The sequence below is a fragment of the Colius striatus genome, chromosome 7 (assembly GCF_028858725.1).
Source record: "Colius striatus isolate bColStr4 chromosome 7, bColStr4.1.hap1, whole genome shotgun sequence".
Classification (NCBI taxonomy): domain Eukaryota; kingdom Metazoa; phylum Chordata; class Aves; order Coliiformes; family Coliidae; genus Colius; species Colius striatus.
The window spans coordinates 12,837,526-12,861,117 of record NC_084765.1 but is presented as its reverse complement, the minus strand read 5'-3'; the positions used below and the strand labels follow the sequence as shown (position 1 = coordinate 12,861,117).

The window sequence follows — 23,592 nt, the reverse complement described above, 5'->3', positions numbered from 1 at the left end:
TATGCACACAGACTCAGGGAATCTCTGTTCATTTAAAAATCTGGTTTTTATGTCTTGATAAACCTTGAGAAACTAGCATGCCAGCTAAATAAGATTGATGAATTTATAGGAACTTGTCCATCTAGCAAACCAGAGATACAATGCAGGAAAGTCAATGTGTACTAACAAAGTTTGTTCAGATGATTACAACTTACTAAGAAGTCAGAAAACTGTCATGTCAGAGTTTCTTCTTGTAATGCTGTCTGCCAAACAGTTCCTTCTTTGTAGTAGTAAGCTAGACTATCACACTCACAATCACTTTTGCCAGGCAGTCTCATAACCAGTGTACGCTGTTGAAGTGAAAAAACTCCCATTAATAGAAAAGCTGTTGTGACTGAGGATCTGCTTTCATTCACTGGACTCAACTGAAGGCTGCGGGAATAGAATATTACAAGAGGTCATATGCTCACAGGTGCAACAGTCAACATTAAAATCTCCAAACATCTGCAACTTTCAGAATTAGAGGTAAGACTGGTGGTGGACTTGCATTTTGATAAATGACAACAGATGGATTCCTTTTGTCATACCATATTAATAAATCTCCTTAACAGTAGAAAGGCTTAAGGAAAGCTTAGTGGAAGGCCTTACAGAAAGTTTCTCACAGATTAGACATTTTTTTATCAAAATAGATATCATGGGTGAAAAAAAAAAAACCAACAAACAGGCACAATGATGTGAACCAGCATATAATATTTGAAATTGTTCTTGGTAAGAATGAAAAGTGGGGGTGAGACTTCAAGGAGCATCATTCTCCTTTTTCCCCTGGATATTTCTTGTGTCTGTTACTCTACTACAGAAAAATCTGAATTCTGTGGAGTCCACTAATGATTAGATTTTCTACTAAGAGGATGAGTTTGCCTCCTCTAGATAATTTTGAATCAGACACTGAGCAATCATTTAACATCACCCACTATAAATCACACAATTTATTTAGTCCATTGTATGCAAAAGATGAAAACACAAAGTGGCAGGTAAGAGAGTTACTGAGACCTTAGGTTACTACTCTGGATATTGGTAAAAACTACTCCTCCTCCCTTTCTATCATTTTTAATTGTATAACACAATTACATCATACTATCAGCTTAGTGGAACTTGGTAAAGTTATAAACTGTTTGGTTTTTCAGGGTTAACAATTAGGCATAGACTGAAGGGGATGGGAAAGTCAATTGCAATAACACACAGGTAACATTGGAAAATACACCTCAAGGGTACATCTCAAAGGCCAATTTACTGACTACATCTTATGTTCTAGAGGGAGTTATTTATTGCTGGTTCATAGCAGTGAAATTTTGGGAAACTCTGACCCCCAGCCAATCCCAGCAAGACAGTTGCAGGGTTCTTTGTGCCAAGAGGAATTGCTTCACCTTCTACGATCCCATTCCCCTTTCCCTTCCCTCTCCTCCGCACACTCTGAGGGGAGAGAGGAAGCAGATGTATAACCCTGCTGCTCCTGCAGACGCAGTCCCAAAGTCCAAGTAACCTACATCAGGATGCAAGAAGAGCCTTCATACTGCATTGCACATGCAGTACACATCACAATCTAGCTTCAGGAAATCAAGAGATTAAAGTTAGAACACGGTTTAAATGGATCTGAGTGAATAATTTTTAATGAACACATTTAATGATGGATGAGCCTCCTTCCTTCTTTCCATGAAATGTGGGGATTGGGGTACAATTGCTTCCTATATTCCTTCCTCATAGATTTTTTTATTTAATTTATTTTAAAGTAAGGGGTTGCTACTCCAAGCACAAACTCACTGTTCAATTTCAGATGGTGCCATAAATCACTCAATATTGTTTCCATCCTCCAGTCTAATGAACACAACTCATAGAATCAGCTTTGTGTTACACAGGCTTACAGAAAGCACATTAGAAATTCACTTTTCGTAGTATTCCTGTGTGAGCTTAACATTTATTTTCTGCCAACAGTTATGCAATTAAAGTTTAATAACTCTATGAGCGTGTGCAGGAAGTGACACCAAAAGCAACCCCAAGATGGCTGAAGATTTGCTTCCAAATTAGCACAAATATAAGTAGAAATTGTTTCTGCATTATTCATCTACCTTTAGACCTAAACTAAACACGTCTTGCTGGCAGCCTTGGCCGCACATGATGAAGTGTTTTAAAATTCCAGCAGATGTCACCACTTGTCTCCCCCAACAAGTCCTTCAGTACAGCTAAAAGAAGCTTTTGAAAAATCAGTTTGTACTTCATCATGAGTTGAGAAAGCAGAGAGACTCATTTTGCTTTAGGTTACATATAAGTGTTGTCAAAGAAAAAGAATATAACCATCTTTCTAATCTGTGTTAATGAATTAATGAGCTTACAGTACTCATGCCACTACTGTAAACCAAACCACATGCCAGTTAGCTGTCAGTTTTAGTGTCATTGCTAATACAAAACAGTATCTAGTGTTGTATTAATGTATCCCATGTCATTTGATACTTCATAAATATCAAAGTTTTCAACAATACTTTGGTTATAACTATAGCCCTGATTGTGACTACAGTTGATTTTCCAGCTTTAGTGTTCACATCCAGCTCCTGCAATGTTCATTTGCCTTATTTTCCCAAGTTTAAACAAGCCCCGGTAGTGTTTCCTTACTACATACTTGGGTTCAATTCTTTCCAACTTTCACTTACTCTTATCCACTCCTCCCATGAAAAATAAGAACTCATGCTTCAGTTTACCTGGTTTTCATGGCTACATTTTTCTCCACTCCCTTTGGGAACAAGAAACCCATGAGGCCTAGAGCTCCTAGACAAGGGAGGGAGGTTCACACTCTAGTGTGAGCTGATCAGACACATGCAGACTAGTGCCAGAAAATCCCAGTACTTTCGCTTATCATTTGCACATGGGAGCATAGTTTTGCTCCATGGGAGTGTATATTTTTAAATAAATATAAAGTTAAACTCCAGGACAGATAAAATCTGGATATTTAATAAGGAAACACAATATGAATGGATATTCATAAGCTAATATTAACCCTGACTCCTTGTATCTGTCAGTTGTAGCATCTTTCATTGTTCTCTATAAAATTAATAATTTTTCATCACTTTATGCTTATCTGCATCATGGAATAAAGCAGAAAATTACTTACTCTGGTCTTTTAAAATAAACTCAAATCTGCAGAACATGACAACATGTAAAAACAACTTAAGAACAACTTATTTTGTTACAAAAAAAATCTGTACTCTATATGATACTTTCTGAAGATTTTAATATTCTTTTCCTTTAGAGACAAATTTTGCTTCTTTTTTTTTTTTTTTTTAAAGACTATTGGAAGACAAAATTAACCCTCAACAATTGCCTGGGCAAGGAAATGTTCTATGTGATTCTTTTCAGTGTGACCAAATGGCCCCAAGAGAGCCTGGCTTTCTGGTTACATTTATCTCTTAAGACTTGGAAGAGAATTTGGATGCGTAGAAGTGCATAATGATTGTATAGTTCTGATGAGTTCAACTTCAGAAAGGTTCATTTGCAGGTCTGTAGATGACTTAATCTTATTCAGATTTCACTCAGATTAAAACAACCAAACTGACTAAAGCCACTACACATGTAAGGAAAATTGGCTCTTAAGTATTTTAGGAAGTGAGATAAGATTCAGATGCATCACTGAGATTTTTTTAAATGTCCTTATTCATGTGACTGTGTCACTTGAATGAGTTAAAAAACTATCAAGCACTTTTAAGGAATATTTAAAGCGTTATTGTTTCAATTCCTTTACCACTCAGCTGTAAAGGGCCCTCTAGATTACTATATTGTCAATGGGATTTGTAGAAAAGCAGCCAGAACTAACACGAAACTGAACAATAGCAACATTGTACTCCTCAAGAAAAAAGAAAAATGCAGTTTATGGTAAAACCTCGATTTGCTATATGAGGATTGACTCCTTTTACAAGATTCTTCTGTTTGCTTTCTATTTTTAAATATAAAAAGTACATGTGAGGCTTTTAAAATTGCTTCCGGCTTAAAAATAAGTTAAAATTAAAAAAAACACTCTATATTTGAACTATTAAATGCAGTTTATTGACTTGACTAACAGTATGTGACCTATATTATTAGCTATCTCAGAAAATACCTCAGTATTACTAAAAGAATTCTTCTCTCTGTGTACAGAAGAGATATATTAGATCTATGACTCTATGTGGTGAGTTTGGTTGGAGTTTTCTAGATTTCAGAAAAGCCTGTCATGTGCAAACAAATAAAAAGGAAGATGGTTCTTCAGCAGTTACAAATGAAGCAGAAAAAAAGAGGCATGCAGACATAATCAGAATTATCCACAGGGCTGCAGCTCTCAGCTGTCCAGATGTGAGCAGAAAGAAGCTACTGCTCAAGCGTTTTTTTGAAAACAAGTCCACAGAATACTGAATCAAGGTGATAGACACCTGAACATTCCCCATATAAAGAACATTTGGTTGAATCTTCAATGGAAGAAAGCACTTCTGGCAAGACCTTCACTCTGCTTGCACTTCATACATTTCCTGGCTCTTTGCCTCTCACCTGAAACAGACCTTCATTTTGCAGGGTAGGACTACAAATCTGCCACAAGTAAAACCATATGGTGTTTGTTCACATCCCTGTTACTGAAAAAGTATCTCTTGGGTGAAACTAGATTTTCTATTGCCTGTTGACACTCGAATGTCTGGACTCACCCTAAAAAGGGACATACATCTTCTGTGAAGTGTCCTGAAAGAAAACAAAATGTGAGAACCTGTTTGGTAAAATCTTATGCAAAGGCAAACAGAGTATCTAGAACTGCTTGTAGTCACTGGGCACTGATGAATTGCTTCAGAACATTAGGAGAAATTTGTATCCAAGTTCATTCCATTAGTGTAGTCACCAGGCCTTAGAAAAACTGCTAAACTGAAATTCATTAAAAGAAATACTTAATACTTATAAAATTTTACTTACCAGCAGCTGTATTTTATTCTACTGATTACAGCTAAGAGCAAGAAATGGATTTGTATTAGAAAAAGTAGGCTCAGAATCTTAATAAAATATATAGTTTGTCTATTGACACTCACCAGAGAGTGACCTAGTGTATTTATTCATATGAAGCAAAATCCTAGAAAACAAAGTAATGGTTAAAGAATTTTTAACTGATTTGTTCCCTGAACTAAACAAGTTTTCTTTTCTAGTTAGCCTGTAAAAATACCAATCATGGTCTACTTGTGTTCATTTGAATAGAAACATTTTTAATTAAAAATATAACCTGTTTAAGAACAAAATATGTTAATGAAAAATATGTCCATACTTCTTTAGTGAAAGATGTTCTACCTCAAAAGTATTCAAGAACTAATTTGGAACACTTAAAGTCTGAGATCCTGATTTTAATAACAGCTCTGTACCAAAAACATATTTTAATGATTTAATTTTCAGCAGCCTTTTCAATTATTGCCCAACACCTGCCAACTTACAACATTTAAATCAGAATTAAACCAGCTACAAGACTTCCACTCACTCCTTCCCTTTTTTTTTTTTTTGTTGTTTTGATGAAACTAAGTTGGAGGGAAAGTTAACTAATAGGTGCCATTCTTCAAACAAAAATAGAGAGTTTATTGATTTAAGGAATTCCACATCCAGTATTTCAGTAATGTAAATTTTCTCTTGCTTCTCCAACTCTACTTAAGATCCTAGTAATGACATTTCTTTCACCAGGTATATTTTGACTGTCTGACAAAATAACTCTTTTCCTCTATTAATAAATTCATTGTGCATTAATATCTTTCTTCTGCTCACTGGGATTCCACTACTCATGTTCTGGTTTCCTGGTTATTAGGATAATACATAGGTAATGTATCATTAGTATACAGTAGTTTAATGCTTCACGGATCATTCACAATTAATCATTGACAACTGCAAGAACAAACAGGCAATCTGAAGTTATAAACTAACATGGAAGAAAAAACAGTTCAATGTATTTTTGACTCTGTTCAACCAAAACTGGATGAATTTATCTACTCTAAGTAGTAGTGTGATTAGGTAAAAGATAACAAAGACATTGAGAATGACATTACACATTTAATAAACACTACATGGAAAATCCTAAATTTCTAATTTACAAAGCTACAACTACAGTACCAGCATATGAGCTTCCCTTTGAAGGCTTCAGTGGCATTTATGTGGAAGCTGGACCTTAAACTAAGAAGTGGTTTACAGCATACAGAGAAAGATCTTTTACATGATTAGCAACAAATAAGTCCTTAAATATATCTTTTATCATTAATAAAAATAAAACTTATGTCATCAGAAAAATATCTCAGATCTGTGACATTTTCTTATTTATGTGATTCTATGATTCTATATATATAATGAGAAAAGTGAACAAATTATACAGTGATCAACGGATAAATGAAGAGCACAGAACTTCAAATGAGCACGAGAGGCAACAAAAGTATTTCCACATGAAAGAGGCATTCAGGTGAGCTTGGAACAAAGAAATGTATCAATGGAAAAAAAAGTTTAAATTCAGCTGGGTTTTTTTTGAATGAATGCTATACTCTAGATATTCTAAACCAGTAACAAGTCTATCTCATTCCACAGGGTTTGTGTTCATTGATGGATCAGTGCTTCACAGTATTCAACCACTTCCTTGTTTATTGATCCCTAAAGATGGGCTAAACTTTCAAAATCAGTAATTTAGAATAATTGCTGCTCTGAAAAAAGTTTGGCCTTTTTAATAATTGAGCAGTAGGAAAGTGAAGATCTTGATTTATGATAAACTTTGCCTTACCTGATGAACATACATAATGAATGTATTTGTTGCATATATCTTTCCAGAACTACTCATTTTTATACTATGAGATCTAAAAAATAATTATTTAGACTTAGATTTATATATACCAAAACCAGCAAGTTACTTCAAAGACGTATGTGCATTATTAAGACACATTGTAAAGTTTCTGGAGGAACCTTTTTTTCTGTTTTTTTCTATAGGTTTAGTGGCTTTCCTTTGTTACTTTCATTCAGGGATTATTTGTCAGGGGACTGATCAATTCATAAACACTTAGTTAGCAACTCTGCTTGTAAAAGTACCAATACCTTGAAGTAGACTACTATACATATGTTTTCTCTCAAGTTTTCTGGAGAACATGCTGATTCTTCCCCTTTGTAGTGGTTTTGCCTGGGCCAGGTTTTTGGTAGTAGTGGGAGCTACAGGGGTGGCTGCTTTAAACAAGATCTGCCAGAAGCTTCCCCTGTAGCTGATAGGACTAGGGCCAGTCAACTCTTAGACGGACCCCAAATCTGACCCAGGTCAGGCCAGTTAGTGATGGAGGTAACACTTCTGTGAATAACATATTTGAGAAGGGGAAGAAGTTGTTGCACAGTTGCTTAACCACAGCAGCAACAGGGAGTGAGAATGTGAAGACATCTCCACAGACACCAACGTCAGTGGAGAAGGAAGGGGAGGAGGGTCTGAGGAAAAGACTCCTTTGTGACCTGTGGTGAGGACCGTGGTAAGGCAGCTGTGCCCCTGCAGTCCAAGGAGAACCATCGGGAAGCAGAGACCCACTCACAGCCTGTGGGGGATCCCACATCAGAGTAGGTGGATGCCTGAGGGAGGCTGTGACTGTGGGAAGCTCACCCCGGAGCAAGTTCCTGGTAGGAATCTGGGAGCCCAAGGGGAGAGAGGATCCCACACCAGAGAGAAGACTTGCTGCCAGGACTTTTGATCCTGTGAGGGACTCAGGCTGGAGCAGTTGGTACCTGAAGGACTGTACTCCTGGTGGATGACTGACTTTGGGACAGGGTGTGAGGAGCTGCCCCCGTGGGAGACCCCATTCTGGAGCAGTTTGTGAGGGACTGTAGCCCATGGGAAGGACCCACACTGGAGAAGTTCATGAGTGGCTGTCTCCCACACTGTAGCAGTGGGAAGTGTGAGGAGGCTTCCCCTTGAGAAGAAGCAGTGGCAAAGTCCATCTGTAATGAAATGACCACAACCCCCACTCCCATCCCCTCGACTGCTGGAGGGGGGGAAGGAGAGTCCTGGGAAGAGGGAGGGGTGGAGGGAGGTGTTTTGAGATTCAGTTTTATTTTCTGTTCTTATTGTTCCTTTAATAAATCAAACCTTTTTCTCCCCAGTTCATAGAATCATAGAATGGTAGGGGTTGAAAGGGACCTTTAGAGATCATCTAGTCCAACACCCCTGCAGAAGCAGGTTCACCTAGATCAGATCGCACAGGAACATGTCCAGGTGGGTCTTGAAGACCTCCAAGAAAGGAGACTCCACAACCCCTCTGGGCAGCCTGTGCCAGGGCTCCCTCACCTGAACAGTGAAATAGAATTTTCTTATATTTAAGTGGAACTTTTTGTGTTCCAGTTTCATCCCATTACCCCTTGTCCTGTTGCTAGCTACAATAGAAAAAAGGGATGTCCCAACATCCTGACACCCACCCTTTAGATATTTATAAATGTTAATAATATCTCCCCTCAGCCTCCTCTTCTCCAGACTAAACAGCCCCAGTTCCCGCAGCCTTTCCTCTTATGAAAGATGTTCCAGTCCCCTGATCATCTTGGTGGCCCTGCGTTGGACTCTCTCCAGAAGTTCTCTGTCTCTCTTGAGCTGAGGAGCCCAGAACTGGACACAGTACTCCAGATGAGGCCTCACCAGGGCAGAGTAGAGGTGCAGAAGAACTCTACTTGATGCATCCCAGGATACCAGTTGAGTCTGTTTTGCGTGTGATGCCAATTGCTGAGGGGTCTCTCTGTCCCTATCTTGACTCACAAATCCTTTATTATATTTCTTTCTCTCTCCTGTCCAGTTTATTAGGGGGAGTGATTTTATGACTTGGGGGACACTTGGCTAAACCACCACATCCTTATTTTGGGAATGATAAACATTTCTCTTTGTTCTATAGGATCCAGAACATATTTATTTAACAAGCTATTTTTGTTACTTGGTTTCTCAGAAAAACCTTATCAATGTAACAATTAGCAGAATCAGACCTCAGAATTTAACTCTTTTCTCATCAGATAACTAGTAATTAAAAAAATAACATTCCCAAGAGGAAGAGATTTGTCATGGCTAGAAAAGCTCAGACCTAAGAACAAACTAGATCACAGAGAGAAGGATTTCTGCAAAATATGAATCTAAACTAGATGACCCTGGGTTCTCCTTGTTCCTTAGTCTGTCAAGGGCTGAAATTATTCACTCACCTCCCATCCCTAGAGAACACTAGTGAATATAGTATCTGGAGTGTTACTTTAAATACATTAACACAAATTTAAACTGAAAATCAAAGCAAATTTCTAAATAATACAAAAGTCAATGTAATTTTTACTTTCATTGCTGTTATTTAAAGGGAGATGGTCAACATACATATTTGAACGGTGCCATATGAGACACTAGAATCAGTCTTGTACTAAGGTGACGTCAAGTCTTGTCTTTTGGATAGTAACAGGCAACCCTAAAAAATAGGTAAGACTTCCAACTTACCAAGACATTATCTTATTCCTTGTAGAGACAAATATTATTTTAAACAGAACAAGTCAGACAAGTCACATTCCACATAAATGATTCATGTACCAAACACACAATAAACTTAGAAAAAAAACCTTTTTATTCTACAAATGAAACATCTGGGTCCAGAATATCTATAAACAGTCAAAACTAAAGCCAAAATTTGAACATATTGTCCAAAGTCACTGGAATGTAAATCTAAATTACAAAGATTCCTGCAGTGAACTGCAATGCTTGTCTAACATTCCTAATCTCATACAAAATCTAAAACGATCAGAAAAAATTAAATGAAACTGTAACATTTCTGAAAAAGATTACTTTCAGCTTCCAGAATGATAAAGCTAATATCTGATCTACATGCAGTCTCTATGAAATGGTATGTAAATGTATTACACATGCTATGTACCTGACTCTACTAACTGAGTATCTATATACACAGTGAGTCTGAAGATTAATCCAACAAAATAGATGATTTAGTGAAAATCTTCCAATAAGAAATATTTTGTTTCATATTGTATTGATATCAAATATGTTTATTCTGGCTTTAAAAGTTCCTTTTGTTTAAAAAACAAAAATTCACTTTCAAAGCAAATGTTTTCAATCTGAAATTCATTCCAAAGTAATGAGAAAATACTATTTCAATATTTTTAATTACTTTTAATTTCCAAGTTAAGAGGAAAGTAAGGGGTATGTTTGTTCTCACAAACTTCATCATACACAAAAATAAAGTGCACAAATTTAGATAAAAAATTGAGACCTAGCAAAAATGTTTTTTATGACACTTGAGTAAAAACAGGTCTGAACTAGCTCTTTCATGATTGTCACGGTTTAGGCTTTTCAAGAGATAAAAGACCATGATTAGACTTAAGTACCACAGACCCTGGAACTCTCAAAGCACAGGGAGGGTTTAATTGCCACTGTGGTTCTGGACAAAACAGACCAGGCTACTCAGCTTGGGAAAGAAAACAAAATTAAATTTAATCTAACTCGAACTAAACCATAACAAACAGAAATATCCAACAGAAAAATAATACAGAGTAGGGTAAATAATCTTTAAGATCACCTTTCCCCCACCCCTTCTCTCTTCCTGGACTCAGAGCTCTGAGCCCAGTGTCTTTACCTCCTCTCCCTATAAGCAGTGCCCTGGGCAGGGAATGGAGAGTGCAATCAGTCCTTTCCTGATGTCTCTTGCCACTTATCACACTCCTGAGGAGAAGTGCTCCTTGCCAGCCCTCCCTTGCTCCAGCTCCAGGTCTCTCGCACACCAGGCAGCCCTGCACCAGCAGCTGTCATGGGGCTCTGCAATTCCAGTTCATCTTCTCTGGATTGGGGTCTAAACTGCTCTTTCCCTCTCACCTGGAGCATCAACTCTCACCCTCTCTGTCACAGGGTCTCTACTTCTCAGAGCTGGCTACAAGAATGTCTCTGGTCTGGCATTGCTCCTTCTGTCTTTTCCTGGCCGCAGAGTTCATGTGGTTGCCTCCATCTTGCCCTTCCCTTCTATCTCCTTCACGTATCTCAAATTCCTGTCCTTAACTAGTGCTGGCAGAGGTGCCAGATTGGCCCAGCCAGGCCAGAGGTGGGTCTGAACCTCAGAGCCAGGGGAAAGTTTGAGAACTCTTTACTGGGCCTGCGCTGCAGCCCCCTCCCCAGTACAAAGCAAAAGCGTCTCCTCGCAAAACCATGACAAAGATATATTTTTCTGCCACAAATATGAGATCCACCTAAATGTATTTTGTTTCTGTGATGTAAACAGCCACACAGGTAAACAGAAAATACGAGCTTAGAATTATGGCCACATTTTAAAGATTGAGAGTAACTGTAGTGAAGTCAATTGATGGGAATTCACATTATTGTACCTGAGAATAAATTAGGCTCATTGGTCACTGCTGGCCTTGCTTCCTGAATATTTGGTTGACCAGTTAGAAATGGCTTTAAAATATTAAGGATCACTAAGGCATTTTCTCATAGTTCCTGCTTTACACATGGACATTTTACTTAAAAATAAGATCTTAATTTTGCCCATTATGGGCTAAATTCTGTCCCAGCTACAAAAATCCTATCTCTGGTGTTAGTTGAAGCTGACAGAACAAGGTTGAGTACAACACATTGACAACAGAATTTAATGTGTTGTATTCTATTAGGGATTATCACTCTATCAGTATGATAGCAATGAGACCTTACTGAGTTCATTTTTAGTGAGATTTACAAGTTCATTGTTTATACTAAGGATGTTGTTTTTACCATTACAGCATCCATCATTCATACATGTACTTCTGCTTAGTGAGAAAAGTGTTAAAGTCCATCACTTGCATCACATTTGTAAAGCTGTACAGTATCATGAATCTTAACAATCTCCTAATTTTAAGGAGCGCTCTCAAAATAAGCAAACAAAAGAGAATTAATTTCTGGTCTTTCTAGAAAATTACATCTGTGAAACGTCTGATTCAATGCTTAGCTTTGAGTAGTTGCTTATGACATAAGTCAGAGCATGTTTTCTAATGTCTTAAAACTTCACTCAAGATACAGCTCATAGTTAAATAAGAGATCAAAAGGAAGAAATGGTAAGGTAGAGACTTCTTAACCCATATACTCCAAGGAAGAAAAAAAGTAGTTAAGATATATCACTGCTTGAAGCTGGACAGATTTCTTAGACACAGAAAATACAGAAGGCAATCATAGTTTAGCAATTTCCTGGTGTCTTTCATCTAAACACCACATAATACAACATAAACAATAATGAATTAAACTGCTTAACATATCTACAAAGTAAGTACAGTAAAGAAGAAATGTACTTACTTTTTTGGCAGGTGTCCTAATACCCTAAAGCTGCTGATCATAAAATGATCCAGAGAAAAAGTTACAAGCCATCATAAAAAAAAACACCTTATACTTTCATAATCTATAGAGTTCTTTGTGAGAAGCTGGAGGGGAAAACACACTTAAGATATTCCTGGTTGAGTAATTTTAAATTTATATTGTTTCTTCATTAAAAGAAAAAGGCAAATTTTAAAAGAAATATTCCTGAAAAAAAATATTTAAATCAATTCTATTCTTTATGTTGTTACCCACTGGAAAAAACTCCATTTGTCACTTTCAAGAGCTCATTTCATAGTTTTAGAAATACAGCACTAGTTAGAAAACCAGGAAAACAGAAATTCAAGTTACAATTAATTTATCTGTTTTGATTATTTAGTGCATGCATGAACAGCCTTTCACAAAAGTAGTAGCTTGAATATTAAAAACATGTCTGGACATGATCACTTCCAGTTCTTGTAAGGCCTGGAAAATTATCAGTGTGTAAGGACTTTAAATCTTATGTGCATACCTCCATATTGATGACTTGTGCTTGATTTGATAAAGATTTTTCTAAAATTCTCTCAATTTCTTTAGGAGATTTCCGTAAATGTAAATAAGAGAGTTGTCTGTAAGTGTTTATCCTCTAATGGAGTGCATCTTTATGCAGTGTAAGAATGTCCTCTAGCATCATCCCAGAGAGTATATGAACATTTTCTGAAAAAATTTTCTCACCTAATCACAGTGACTATTTTCATAATTCTACTAACAACAGTTAAGATGTGGACTCAGACGGTAACATCACTTTCATTTCAAAGTATATACTTGCAACTTTAAGGATTATTTCTCTTCTAATGCAGCAAATGCATGAGATTAAAGTATTTCTCTAAAAAAAAAATGCAAACTGTTCTATTTGTAAAAAATATCAGCAATAAAACATTATTAGAAGCATTTAACATCTGAGCACCAAATTCTTGGCTTCGTTACCTTGATTCAACTGTACTAAACAAGACAACAACATTTTGTTAGATTGCAGTGATAAGGTCTGTTGATGTATCTTGGCAGGAAAATAAAATAAAATAAAAACTTACTTTGCAAACTACTGAAATAAGTTTGCTTATTCTGTTTCTTTGCTCCTACAAACCACATGTTCATGGTTTTTAAATAAATAAACCATAAATAACAATAGGATTAAGACAAAATAAAATTGTATATGTATTATCTTATTGTATAGTTGTCATCTTGATTACTCTTCAAAGGTTGTTGGCTCACATTTATACAAAGCTCTCTTCCATATTTGTGCATAGCAGGAAAGAATCCACAAGTCTGGGCTTTACTAGCTGCTGAAAATCTGAATCTTCAAGTCCATCAGGACTCATAACTGCTAGTCTCCGTAAAGCTGCCTAGAAAAACAAAACAAATGTAAAACTGTTAAGGTGTGACTAAGTCTTCATTGAAAGAATCCATTGTAACTGTCTCTAAATAATAGCCATAACTCAAAACTCCAGGTCTATGAATTCTTCTACCTAGCTAATTTCTCATTACTATCTTCATCTGCTAGACAAATCTCCCCTCAAATGCAACTACTACATGACAGTTCCTTTCGAGCACATTAATCTTACACCTGAGCAGTAGGGATAGTGTGGTGTTAAAGTGCAGAGATGAGAGTCAGAGCACTTTGCTTGTAAACCTCTCTGATCTGTCGCACATCTCACATTGCCTCTTTTTATCTCAACCCTCCTCTCATATTTTGTCTTATTTATGAGAACTATAAGCCATCTGATTCAGAAAACATCTGCAACTGAAACTTTTATGCAATGTCCATAAGAGAGATCTTCTAGACACTAGTGTAGTAGAAGGAAGCCATACACTTCAAACTGTTTGGGAACACATAAAACTGCCAGGTTTTCTGATTATCAGGGCTGCGCAATACAAAATACATTGTTACTATTATCTTCATAAACTCTTCCCTTCTGTTACTTGTTTTTCTTACTGGAGAAAAATATACAACTGCATACTTTCTAGCAAACTGACATGACAGATGCACTGGAAAGCAGGTTGGCTTTCCTCAAGAACAAACTTACTTCTATTAATAAGGTCAGAAAATTGTGATCAGCTTATCTCTGTGCCATTTGTCAATGCAGCACTAACATAAGAGTTAATTGCCTGCTTCAAACTATACAAAAAGTAAACAACCAAGCTAAAAATACCAAACAGTACAAGCCTTCAGATTTTAGTGACAGCTATGTCTCAAGGGCAATATTTTTGTAACGTATTTATCAGGAAGTGTCATCAGGCAGTTACTAAAATATCAGGAACAGAATTGCTGAGACAGACAGGCAGGTAACATCTCAAGCAATAGACATAAATTCAAGGAATGAGCAGCAGCAACTTCAATGAGAAAGAAAAATCATAGTCTGTTTTGTTGCCATCACTCTGTGGCCTCTGCTCTAGCCATACAAGAATTACATAACTTCTCAGTGAGTGTGAAGAATAATCACAACATTTCTTATGCTCACATACAGACTGTCTTCATCCTGAATGAGTCCTGCTTAAATAGACAAAACTTCTCACAAGCTGGTACAAAGCTAGCTGTTAATCAAAGCTGCAATAATCAAGTTTTACTTTTACATTTAAAATTTTACTTTTACACTAAAAAGCATCACCAAACAATATCTTCAGTGTCCATACATCAAAATCTATCTCCTAATCCTAGATCACGGATGTCCTCAGAGCACTTTCACAGAATGCTAGGTGGAATCATGCGATTCTAACAGCTGGCTGGAGTTCCAGTCCCTGTAGTGCAGGGCCAACAGCTGGTATCTTTCTCCTAAAGAGAGAAAGTGTTAACATTCTGTTGGCCACTCCTTGGCAGGGACTATATTGTCTTGGACACTCAAACAGAAAAAAAATGGACTGTAGTGAAAGAATGAAATCTCCTTTCCTCTATTTGGCCACTTTACATAAATATTTACATACATGTGTGTGTGCAGATCAAAGACTGCTACCCCTGGAACTTAAGACTCCTTTCAGCAAACATGGCATCATCAGAGAATGGAATTTAAGAATTACTAAAACTTTAAATTCTGAAGTGTTCCAGTGAAATTGTTTAGTGCTCATTAATGTGAAGATGAAGCCATTTTTCCTTATGTGCTTAAATCTTCAATCAGCAAATAAATAATTGACACTATACAGAATTATGCTTAAGGGGAAAAGGAGACTGGCACAAATTTAAAACATTCCTTCAACACTTATGTATTTTGAAATCTAAAGGGCTTGTTTTTTCTGCATTTTTCAGGATAAGCATGAAAGAAAGATGAAAATGTACCTACCAGACATGCCACTAAGACAGAATCGCTGTTATTTCTTTCAGCTGGGGATCTGCAAAGTTTAATTAGGCGAGGAATACCTGAATGCACAAAACAGTATCAGGACAAATAATTTAGAAAAACAAACTCCTTATTTTGAGATGAGGACTTTTTTCAGATCTTTCACATTTGATCTCTAATGCAAAGATGATACACAAATATTTTAGGGACTGTCTATGGATCTATGCAGTTCAGAGCAGTCACAACAGTTTTAAAGCATAAACAAACAAATGCATTCATTTTACTCCTTATTGCTGTTTCAGCATGGAACCTGTGACCTCCACTTCTTCCCTATTGATTCTCCCACATGCCCTTAAAAAACTCCAGCCAAAGAATATATTCCTTCCTGTTAGATTTATCACATCTGAACCTGAAAGGGTCTAAACATTCTGTCCACTGACAGTTCCTGCACAAGGGCTTAAATAAAGGAATGGAGGAGGCAGCACGGTCTGCTGGCACAGTTTGCCTCAGCTATGTGTTGAGTGGACCCTGCACCTCAGGTTCCCCTGGGAAATATGCCAGAGCTTCATTTAGCACAATCTCCTCAGTCATTCTTTGGACAGATTGTGTAGGGAACCTATTTCATAAAGTGTAACAAGTGAGGCTAAAAAAAGAGCTTCTCCATAGCTGGCAGTTCCTCCCTCTTTTTCATTGTGCCATTAAGCTAGTGATACATCCTTACAGCTGAGTTTTATGGCCGCATCTGCCACTTCGGGATCTCGGCTGAGACGTGCCAGTGTAACTGCAGATTTCTGTTGGACTCGCTCACAAGCAGCAACTTCTGCTGAATTTCCTGAAGATGATCTTTCAAAGAGCATTTCCATCAACAGTTGAACACCTAGAAGGATGTAAAAGCAGTTGCTATCCCCAAAAAACTCAGTCAAAAAAAAAAAAAAAGGTGGAAAAAAAGGTGGGAAAAGCAGGTTAAGTAAATACAGACCAATCACTGCACTAATAGTGCATGAAGAAATGTGGATTGAGTTTGGCCATCAGCTACAGAACTTCTGGAACTAGAAAATGTCCTAACTCTTCCTTCCTCCAACTTCTTGACTCCTCTACAAGTTGGAATTCTAGATTTATTTCAGCTGAAGTAAATGCAATTCTTTATTTTCTTCTGACTGTTCTGAAGGTAATTGCTAACTTAAAAGCCTGCAGTGACATATTTCAGGTCTCTACATTAAGTTTTGCTTTGAAATAAAGGAAAGTAAAACTTTTTTATAAGTTTATGCATTTTTAAGGAAGCCCTTAAAAGTTGCCATCTCAAGCCATTATTTTAGAATGGGTAATGCTTTAATGAAGGAAATGAAATTCAGCCTCTCTAAATTTACAGTGCAACTCTTCACTTTAGAAGACATAGTGTCAGCCATTATAGGCAACAAGGGTCCATGGTAATGTCAGGGTCTTTCCAAGAGTTTCTAGAAAAAACTCTGGGTAAGAAAACTCAACATGCCTGCACCAAGAGGTACAGGACCACCTCTAAAACCTGCAGGAACACAAGGATCTTAGACCAGGAGCTCCTGGAACCACCACGTGGACCTGAGCAACCTCTCTGGGACTGCCTGATCCCTCCCATGCAACAGGGAGGTCATACAAGAAACAAGCATACTAACCTGCCTTGCTCTTCTGCCTCACTGCACTGTCTTCTGTATGGGACATAGAAGTCAGGCAGATTGTAAAACTTTGTTTATCTGTGATTAAATTGCTTCAGTACTGCCATGGTTTAATCCCAGGAAGGAACCAAGCACCATACAGCTGCTCGTTCACCTCTCTTTCTCTCCCAGTGTGATAGGGAGGAGAATGAGAAACAGAGTAAAATTCATGTGTTGAGTCAAAAACAGTTTAATAAAATGAAATAAAATATATAATAGTTGTAGCAAAAAGGAATATAACAAAAAGAGAGAGAAATAAAACTCAAGAAGGAAAAAAAAAAGAAACTACACAAAAAACACCAAACAACGTGAGTCAGATCCATTTTACCTCCACATTGTCACTGAGTCTGTAGTGGTTTTGCCTGAGACAGGTTTCTCCCTCCCCTGTCCAGTTTAGGAAAGGGAGTGATAGAATCATCTGGTGGACATCTGGCACCCAGCCAGGGCTAAAATACCACAGGGTCTCGAACCACAATGCCTATTCACCTTAGCAAGGACATCAAATGCACACTACCTCTGTGCACACATGGATCACATTAAGCACATTAATTTTAACCAATCCTTGCCAGTCATACTTTGTGCACAGAGATCAAATTTTCCACTGAAATGCAAGTAGCATCCAAATCAAATATTATACAGGAATGGGCCAATTGTATTTCAAGACCCATTTCTATGTAGATGTTCTCTGACACCCCTTCTCCCAACTACCATCAGCCATATGTGAAATTCTAATGGATCCAAACTCAAACCATTCCTATCCAAACCTTAATTTAAAAAATGTAGAAGGGATATTCCTAGGATAGGAAAAGCAACATACATGAAGTTTCACTGTAATTTAATATCTCACACAAAAGACAACACCACCATCAACAACAAAAATCAAACCAAAACAAAGAACACCATCACTCTCCCCACCCTCACTGCATTATTTGGCCATAAATTTGATGGTAGATGTATTAATAAGGCAGTTGTATCTTTCTGTATCCTCATCCACAGAGTTATTATTACAACTTCTCAGACTTCTAGTAGGCCTATAACACCCAAGGTTTTTTCAGCATAATGAATTTCTTATAACATGATATTTAAAGAAGTGTGGAAAAAATCTGGCAACCTCTGCATAGTAATAAAAAGCATAATGCTTCAAAATTTATGCTGCTTCTGAATACCTGTGAAAAAAAAAGTGGTACAAAATGCAGGTATGCACAGCTTAGTATTGGTTGACTTCCTGCAATATGTAAGGCTTGCCACCTTATACAACGTAACTACCAGAATAAAGGTTATTGAAACACTTTTTAATATCTTGCTTTGTATCTAAAGGTAAGTCACACACCCCCAGAGATCAGCAGCGTGGTCATACATTCAAAGTTTTCTAAAACAGTGGTAATTCATTCAGTTACATAGAACCATGCCAAGGAGTCATCTTGCACCCTGCCACAATGTGCAATATCCAACAGAGACAAGATGCAAAATGAAGTATTATTAGTGAAGCTTTTCTCCTTTACCTTGTAACCCTTACTTTCTCACATTCTCCACAAATAAATACAGAATATAATTCATCTAAAATACATACCATTTCCTTGAATTATTTCTGAAGCACACCGGTCCAAGACAGACATATTTGCCAATATTGTTACCACCTGTTATAAAAAGAGAAGGAAATATGAAGTACAGCCATACAACTCAGTAAAATAACACAGTGGCTTATAAACGTAATATGGCAGAAATGTGGCAAATCAAATCAAATTTAAAAGAATTCTTGTAGCTGAACAGTCTATTCCCACTTTTGTGATTTCTCAGGGGTCTTTATCTTATTTATGGTTGCTAACTGAAATGCAGACAAGAAAAGGAAAACCTCTCTTTCTCACGCTCCTGTACTCAGATAGTATAGTCATATAGAGATCTATGCGGCAGATTTCTTCCAATTGGTAGAAAAATGAAGACAAAAATTTATAAAAACACAATCAATTGAAAAAACTTTGAAGTCCCACAAATAATCCAGCCAGATCCTGCTTGCCGAAATAATCCTGTAGTCACATTTCAGCTCAGGAAGAGCTCACAGTGAAGGCAGAAGGCCAGGACATGGGATACATCCAGAATAACTAGGTTATGGCTACCTTTCTGATCCAAGGTTCAGCTGAAACACTGAGAAATCCTTGCAAGAGGTTTTGAGCCTTGATTCAAGGGAGTATTTAAAGAATCCTTTTCCATTTTATTGAAGATTCAAACTGTGTGTGCGTCAAAGCATTGTCCTAGAATGAGCTGGATTTAAAAATCTCTCTATATGTTTATGTCTTTGTATGTCTTTACATGTTTCCTGATCTGAGGCCAAGATTAGATTTTGTATCAACAGAAGCACATTTTGAGATCCTGATTTACAGAATTTCTTATCCAAAACAGTATTAACTTTACTCAAGATTAAGTATAGCTCAGCTTGCTTAAAGTGATGAAGCACGCCATTGACTGGATCATGTGGAGCTGTCAACTTCCCATCATCTCTTCCCTTCATTCTTCATTGATATCATATACTTCCTCTCATACATCATGCAAGATATTCTTTATCATTTTATCCTTCAAATAAATTGCTTTCTGCATGTCTCAATATTAACAGCATGTGTGAGAAATCAAACAGAAATGTTATAGAACATTAGAATAAAAAGTATAATATCCTTTCTTAACAGGTTTTAACTGTATCTATTTTAGTTGAGAAAAAGTGATGTCTCAAAAAAAACCCCAACAACTGGTTATCAACTGTTTAAAGATTCAGTGTCAGTTCACAAACAAGCAAACTTTTTAGATGTGAGTAGACATGAGATCAAATCACCATTCTGATCTCACTTTGTGTTTTTAATAACAAGGATGACTCATTTTCAATGCTGTGACATAAAGGTCTTCCACTTTTGAAGGTAGTGTTACAGTGTCATCTCTCTGAATAAATATACTTACTTAGGATGCAAATGAGTTGCTGAAACTCTACAGAGTGACAGGTAGAAATATGGTACCTCAGTATATGTCTATGTATTTTTCCATATTAATTATTAACTGTGTTTCAGGCAGAGTGTATATGTTTTCTCATTCTAAATTATATCCTGTTAATGAAAATTGCTTCCTCTATGCAGAATCTGTACCCCATGTGGCTTTCTAAGTCACAGATGAAGAATTCAATTAACCACAATTTGAATACATGCCAATTATTCCAGTGCTTCAAGTTATTTTATCTAATAAGTATTTTCATACATAAGAATATTTTGTGTGAATCTTTTGACACCAAAAATTATTTCAGGTTATATCTATACATCTTTGGTGTTGGTTATATGCCCCCCTACATTTTGCAATTTATTTATAAACTAACCTAATGGGTTTATATGTAACCTTTTCCAGAGGGTTTATAAAAGACCCTTATCATCAATAACCATCAAATTTTACCTGTATGGTCTTTTAAAGTCTCGGTAGGTCTTGAAAGGCAGTTAAACTATGGATTAGCTCACTCCAAATAGATTTTTCTTTCCCCTCCAAAAATCTCATTTTCCTGTGATGTAAACAGTGTAACATGAAATAGCTCAATGTCAACACATATGGGCAAGCTGAATAAAGAGTTGATTTTAAATCATAGAAATATAGAATGGTAGGGGTTGGAAGGGACCTTTAGAGATCATCCAGTCCAATCCCCCTGCAGAAGCAGGTTCAACTAGATCAGGTCGCATAGGAACATGTCCAGGTGGGTCTTGAAGACCTCCAAGGAAGGAGACTCCACAACCCCTCTAGGCAGCCTGTGCCAGGGCTCCCTCACCATGAAATAGTTTTTTCTTATATATAAGTGGAACTTTTTGTGTTCCAGCTTCATCCCATTACCCCTTGTCCTGTTGCTAGCTACTATAGAAAAAAGGGATGTCCCAACCTCCTGACACCCACTCTTTAGATATTTATAAATGTTAATAAGATCTCCCCTCAATCTCCTCATCTCATCTGAGCCTTTCCTCATATGAAAGATGTTCCATTCCCCTGATCATCTTGGTGGCCCTGCACTGGACTCTCTCCAGCACTTCCCTGTCCCTCTTGAGCTGAGGAGCCCAGAACTGGACACAGGACTCCAGATGAGGCCTCACCAGGGAAGAGTGGAGAGGGAGAAGAACCTCCCTTGACCTGCTGGCCACACTCTTCTTGATGCATCCCAGGATGCCATTGGCCTTCTTGGCCACGAGGGCACATTGCTGGCTCATATTTAGTTTATTATCAATCAGGACTCCCAGGTCTCTCTCTGCAGAGCTGCTCTCCAGCAGGTCAATCCCCAGCCTGTACTGGTGCATGGGGTTGTCCCTTCCCAGATGCAGGACTCTGCACTTGTCCTTGTAGAACCTCATTAGGTTCCTCTCTGCCCAACTCTCAAGCTAGTCGAGATCCCGCTGAATGGCAGCACAGCCTTCAGGGGGATCAGCCATTCCTAAAATGCTATAAATGCTATATTTTCCCAATGCTTACCTATTTTAAAATTCAGTATACATGCAGCTTACACTAAAATTTCCTTTGTAGTACAGACCAAAGTTGAAGGAAGAGTAATAGTAAACTCTATAGAAGAAAACATAAACTTAAATATAGGCACAATTTGCTTTGAAAAGTAACACTTCCATGAGCACTGTTTTTTTTTTCAGAAACCACAAACAGAATTTCTCCAGTGGCATCTCTCCTATTGTAGATTATTTTGTGTGTGCAACAGTAGATACATAAGCTCACGGTGGAGTCTTTACCTTATCTTCTCTTTTTCTATATTTTGGATCCAAATTTTGTAAAGCCTTAGGCAGTCTTTAAAAACTAACAGTGAAGTCCTGATGAATCAGCAAAACAGTTCAGATCTTATTGGGGTGACATGGAGCCCCCTAATAGGTATACATTAAAGTGACTGCCTAAGCCTGATTTCCACCGAGAAAATCGATGAAAATTACTGGAAAAAAAAATAGTAAAACCTCTTTCAGAATTTAAATTCTTTTGAAATAATTGAAAGGCTTGAAAATACTTAACATGGCATTTCTGCTGTTCAATTGTAACATTTAACATCAATTTCATTATTTGTTTCAGACATTTCTTCTAAAAAATTACACTCCAATATCACAAAGGTCTGGCACCTGAGCCAGTTTCTGATTTTCACATTTTTGGGATTTCTAAGTCATGCAAAAATCCTTGTAGCCAGCTTGAAGTACAAAAAAAGAGCTGAAGACAGGACACATGAACTCTGATTGTATGCCAGTGCTGTCATACTCTGCTGAAGCCATCCACAAATTCCAGTACCCTAGATGTGCAAATGTGCTATTAAGACAAGATTATCACAGTAGTTGCTTCATAATATGTGGATTTTTTTAATGAAACGTCTGGTCTCACATCTATTCTCAAACATAATGCAGGATTACAGTTAACTGTCTTAGAGACCATACACTGCAAGAACTGGTCTCATCCAGCATAATTCCCTGCCTCAGCGCCTGAATGGCACTAGGTCTTGATCCATGCATATCCAATATGTGTATTCTAGCAGAGCTCTCCAATAGACTAACTCAGGCTAGCCTACACTCTGGTCTCCGTTATTTAGGTCCATAAAAAAGTACAGTTGCTTCTCTATAGCAGGACTCTGATAAACCTGGTGGCTACAGCTTTCCCTTAGCTTATTAAAAGGCTAATATCTTCCACATTTGAGGGTCACCTACCTCAGAGGAGGGAAAGTTATCTACAGAGGTGAAAGATGTGATGCTAATATACCTTTACTGATAATAATGACACACAGTTCAGTAAGCTTTTAGTGACAATCCCAACACAAATAGAAAGACACGAGCTCAAAATGAGAATTAGCAAGCAATTTAATTGAGTGGCAAAGTAGATCAATATAGAATTACTAATTCTCTTAGTCAATTACTCCTTTAAGGATGATTCATCACTAAGTAAAATTAATTTTTCTACATATTATAAAAGTATTTTGTAATTCGTTCAAATAAATGATATAATGATAAATCAAACTCTGCAGAGTTTCAGATACCCATCTTTAGACACAAAGGGGCATCTGACAACTAATAAGAAGCAAGATGGAGTTTTTTTTCCTGAGTGCAAATTAAAAACATTTGAACTTCATGATTCAAGATCAAACATCAGGGAGATAGCAAAAGAGCACATACAGCAGGGGTCAAGAAAAGGCATTACATCAAATCTAGGCAGAAAAACTTTTCAGGACACCACTTATTGGGAGAAAAAATTTTGCTAAGAAATCTCTAAAAATTTTCGCTGGGACATTATATTGCTT

General features: G+C 37.2%; 1 protein-coding gene across 1 annotated transcript in view; it reads right to left on the bottom strand.

The window, feature by feature from the left end:
* Positions 1 to 13,572: 13,572 nt before the first annotated feature.
* The window catches only part of INSC (INSC spindle orientation adaptor protein), a 136,840-nt gene continuing 126,820 nt past the window's right edge, over positions 13,573 to 23,592 (bottom strand). Inside the window, exons 11-14 of the mRNA XM_061999662.1 lie at positions 18,886 to 18,952; positions 16,349 to 16,504; positions 15,631 to 15,707; positions 13,573 to 13,701 (exon numbers count right to left, since the gene is read on the bottom strand). Coding sequence (XP_061855646.1) covers positions 13,573 to 13,701; positions 15,631 to 15,707; positions 16,349 to 16,504; positions 18,886 to 18,952 — 429 coding nt within the window. The remainder of the gene's footprint in view (positions 13,702 to 15,630; positions 15,708 to 16,348; positions 16,505 to 18,885; positions 18,953 to 23,592) is intronic.